Raw genomic sequence first — 4,657 nt, 5'->3', positions numbered from 1 at the left:
CGAAATAGCTTGTCTCTCCCTCTCTCTCTCTCTCAGATCCTCTCTTGCGAAGAGAGAAAAAGGACAAGATTTATTTCGTGGAGAATTGTCAGGACGGAGTTGATTTTTATTCAAAGGACTTAACAGTGAAATATTCCTGTACTAGAGATCGTTTGGGATAGAGAAATGTAGAAGGAGCATACGTACAATATCGACTTGGCCAAGCAGCTAACGGTTCCCCTAGAATATTTGATTCTTTTCGTTTTTGGTTCTTGCTTTTTTCGAGAGAGAAAGACGATTACCACTACCAGGAACCAAAGAGAAGACTGAACGACACTAGTAGCAGTGCTAACCAGCCGATTAAATCGAAGGATCCTCTTCTCCAAGCCGCGTTGTTCATGCAGGTCTCTCGAATACTGACGATCTTTAGACCACGACGACTTAGGAGGTTGTGAACGCCACGCTTGTCGCTCAGCTGAAGGATGTGCTCTCGAGAGAGTAACAGTGAGTAGAGCTGGTTGTCCGGGCTCCGGGAGCAGAATGTCAGCACCATGTTCGAGGCCACCGCCTTCATCACGTGCACGTTCCCGGTGAACTGGTTGTACACCATCTTCACCAGGGTACCTGTTGGAATCGTTGTGAATGATTAATCTTACAAGTTTCTACCTTGCTAGACCTCTCTTCTCCAATCGTTTTGCGCTCGTTTCGAAGGTGGAAAATTGATTTTAGAAGATTTTAGGAGATCAACCCCTTTAACGATCGGATTTTTTCAAATTTATCCTCCAAAAATACGTGTAAGAACTGTCAAATTATTAGAGCCATAGTACGAAAAATATCTTTTCTGTGTTTGCGTAGAAATAAAATCACAATATCGAGGTTTTTACTCTGAATAATTTTTAACTAACGATTGTTCACTAAATATTCACAGAGAAAGTTAAACTTAGCTTATGTAGCTGTCAAAAGTGCAGTTAAGATGTAACAATAAAGTTAGTATTTGGTAGCGCTACCGCTTGCTGCAATTACATTCCTTTGGGCATATTTTCAATACGTTTTAAGTAATTTACTGTGTATTATAAGCAGTAAAAATAAGTATCACGAGTGCTTGATAATTACGAATTAGTTAAATAATAAGAACGTGGCCCACCGATGGCTCACGCGGCACTCAAAGTGTCAAAGAATTTTTTATTTATCTACAAATCATCGAGTTGATAATTCTTCGAATACTTAAGTAAGACATATGCGTCCCACACTTAGGTTACCAAAGGATTAACGAACGGGATAAGGATAGTAAGTCAGTGTTTTCAGGGATGGAAAGAGAAATATTTAAATAATATAGTCATAGGCGGTGTGTACATTACGTTAGACAAAGAGACACACGAAATGATCAAACAACAATGTTCCTCAAGATTGTTATTTTTACGTTCAATGTTCATTACGGTCCAAAGGAATAATTTCACGCTGTGTTCAGAGACGCAATACATCCGATAGTTTCGACTCGGTCGTTTCACGATTCAGGTCAAATCACCGGCGGAAATCAGCGAGAATCGGTCTGATTATTGTCTACGACGACTGGGAATGCCGGCGGCATTGCTCCCGTTGGAAATCTGTCACATTACGCGTCATTATGTCGTTGACGATGTACTTACGCCGATGATTAGGAATACGCAGAGACAGGATTACGGGATTGCCGCGCTTACGTGCTCTATTGTGTACACATCTGTACTATGTGCGTCACGTTTTAGTCCGATCATTGATTTTTCAATGACTAACCAATAGTAGTAATGTTCTCTTTAATACGTGACGATTTTCATACTTCGTCGGTTGAAGCCGTTCTGTCGTTCTACCTTCTTTTTTCGAATAATTGAAGAAATGTTGGTTAAACCTTCGAGTACTGTGCTGGGGTCAACTCTGACCCACCTGGATATTTCACTAATACACATTCACGGTCACCTGAGCTCAAAATCGTTATCGTACTAATAACTACTCGGTTTTGAATTACGCTCGAATTTTCGTTCGATAACCTCGTGAATTATAAAAAAAAAAAAATGATATTTATTCTACATTTATATTGTTGCATGTGTGGCGGGTACGTCACTATTCTTCCACGCGAATTTTCTCTTTTCCAACTCCATTCAGATTTTTAGTTTCCGTTCTTTTATTTGGTTTGCACTAGGACGAACGGCCCTGTTTTCTACAAATTTTCCGTTTCTACCGCTTTCTCCACATTTATCTTAATCTACCGTCCGTTCGAAATAAGAATAACCTCGTTTCGCTCATGGGACGTACCTAAGGCAGGGCTAGCACCACTAAAACGTCCAAACCCCCACTTAACCGCCTACGTTTTTCTCCGTCTTACCCTCTGCTACGCTCTCTGCCTGTGCGCAGAACGGACGAGGATCGGTCCGAGATCGAGGTTATTCTTATTTTGAACGAAGTGTATCTCTACTCCTGTCTTTCTGTCCTACCAATACAAAAACTCAGTACACCTACACCCCGGCTCAGTTTTTCTTCTACCAGGGGTAACGCTGAATTTAAAACAGTTAAGGATCGTCGTTGCGTAGAAACAGAACTTTATTTGACAGAGGTTTAACGTTACGCGACGTGCGCGTGGTAAAACAGAGAATGATCCGAAAATGGAGAAAATAGGGCTGTTTAAGGGTTTAGAGGAGATGAACTTTGGGGCTAGGACTATGTAGGAGAGTTGAGAGAAGAATTGAAAGGTGAAGAGTCCAGTGTGAGTAACGGCGAAAGTGGGTGACTCGTTGTAAATACAGATAAAACTAACACTATGAAGGAAAATATTTGAGGGTGTAACAGAACGATTGAGAAAACTATCGTCGGTTAATCGTACGCACTCGTGTGCAAAAGTACAACGTGACGTGCATAGAGAGAGGTAACAATTCGTTCTTTTTTATTTTCAACGACAAAACGAGCCGAGTGGCGACATTTCGCCGAACGAAACGCATTATTAGCCGGCGAGAATAATTGTCATGCGTCTAGTACGTGACAATCGCGATAACGTCAAACAGTACGGACTATCGTATTATTACAGCGGTGTCCATTAAGCTGTTTCGTTGTGTAAACGATCACTGGCTCCGAGATATTGACGTTTAATCGTACGAAATTAATTGTAGCAGCTGTTGGACCGCTTGAAATTCCCCCTTCCCTTAATGATATCCCATTCGCGATAAAATCAAATCGTTCTGCCTATCACACCGACGGTCTCCTGCTTTATTTTCTGCCAATTAATACGATGTTTCGACGATTAAACGCGAACAGCGGAGAGACTTACGGAAAATGGAGAAGGAACAACATTTCCGACATTTCCTCGATTCTGTTTACTGCTTACGCTTTAATTCATTTTTCATTCTCCAAGTCGATTGCTTTTATCGAGATTGTATCCATTTCCCGTAGAACAAACAGCGGAGAACGGGGAATCGTAGCTGTGATAATGGGATCACAGAGAGATACAGAGAGAACTGTGCGAATTTTGTTGTTGAAAAAAAGTAAGAAGTTGTTTCCGAAAGCGCGGCGAATTCGAGGTATTTTTGACGGATTTCCGAGCATTCCAGAGGAACGAGTTGTTGAAATATCAATTAGTTCATTCGTTTATTGATTTCGTTGGTTCAAAATAGAGGCGGGCAAGTAGACTTTTTTTTTCTCTTTTGTACACTGTTGGCACACTCGTTGTGTCCGTACAGAAAGAATTATGTGATTTCAATTACATTTCTTTGTCAAAGTTAATATCACATACCGGTGCATTCGATTAAAATTCGATTTGATCGCTGTTAGATAGGCGCTTTGACATTTTTCGACTGTGCTGCTCACGATTTTTGCCACACTTTTGCCTTAATTAAAGCCTTGGTCCCCGTTCTCTGCGTATTTCCACCTTAATCTTTAAAATGATAAATCGTTGAACTTAAGTTTGGAATTTTATTTAAAAAATTTTAAAAAATTTAAAAACGCCAAAACAAAAGATCTTGGCACACTTTCGCCTTAATTTTTCTTCTTTGCGTATTTCCACCTTAATTTTTAAAGTGATACATTGTTCAATTTTAATTCAAAAATTTTAAAACGCCAAAACAAAAGATTTCGCGGCCGTAATCGAACGTCTACCGCAGCGGAAGGGTTAAAGAGAGAGGTTCGCGTAACTCCTTAAAAATCAAATGATTTTTGAAAATTTTTCCTTTCGAAACTTTTCGGATATTTTATCGAAGATCTAATAAAGTACAAGATATTTTTTCTGATGTAAAATAACTCGATTATCGTAAACTGATTTCTACCCGGTCCTAAATTTCCTCGACAGAGAAAGCTAATCAAATTGGAGAGGACAAATTTCGTAAAGTTGAAGGTTTCGCTGCGACCTACTCTCAGATATGGCTATACAGAAGAGGAGGAGTAACGGAGAGCCTCGAAAAATCTCGATCCGCGAACGCATTATGCGCCACCATCATTTCGTTGATACCCGGTGGACGGAAGAATGGAAACTGCCGCGTGATGAAAAAAAAAAGAGGGAAAGAAGGAGGTTGTAAGGGGCTTTTGAAAAATGATTTTCCGCGTCGACGGTTTCTCGCGGATTTTCTCCGTTCTCCCTTAACACCCAGTGGATAGAGAAGGAGAGAGAGAACGGTGCCAGGTTATAATTGGATGGGGCTGACTTCACCCCTCTATAGGTGAC

The 4,657-nt window shown here is 40.5% G+C and overlaps 1 protein-coding gene across 1 annotated transcript in view; it reads right to left on the bottom strand.

The window, feature by feature from the left end:
- Positions 1-200: 200 nt before the first annotated feature.
- The window catches only part of LOC108575951, a 114,054-nt gene continuing 109,597 nt past the window's right edge, over positions 201-4,657 (bottom strand). Inside the window, exon 3 of the mRNA XM_017938892.1 lies at positions 201-603. Within this exon, the coding sequence (XP_017794381.1) occupies positions 284-603 (320 nt within the window). The 3' untranslated portion in view covers positions 201-283. The remainder of the gene's footprint in view (positions 604-4,657) is intronic.

Source organism: Habropoda laboriosa, unplaced genomic scaffold (genome assembly GCF_001263275.1).
Source record: "Habropoda laboriosa isolate 0110345459 unplaced genomic scaffold, ASM126327v1 scaffold300, whole genome shotgun sequence".
NCBI lineage: Eukaryota > Metazoa > Arthropoda > Insecta > Hymenoptera > Apidae > Habropoda > Habropoda laboriosa.
Note: the sequence above shows the minus strand (reverse complement) of the source record. Positions and strands in the feature narration are given on the sequence as shown.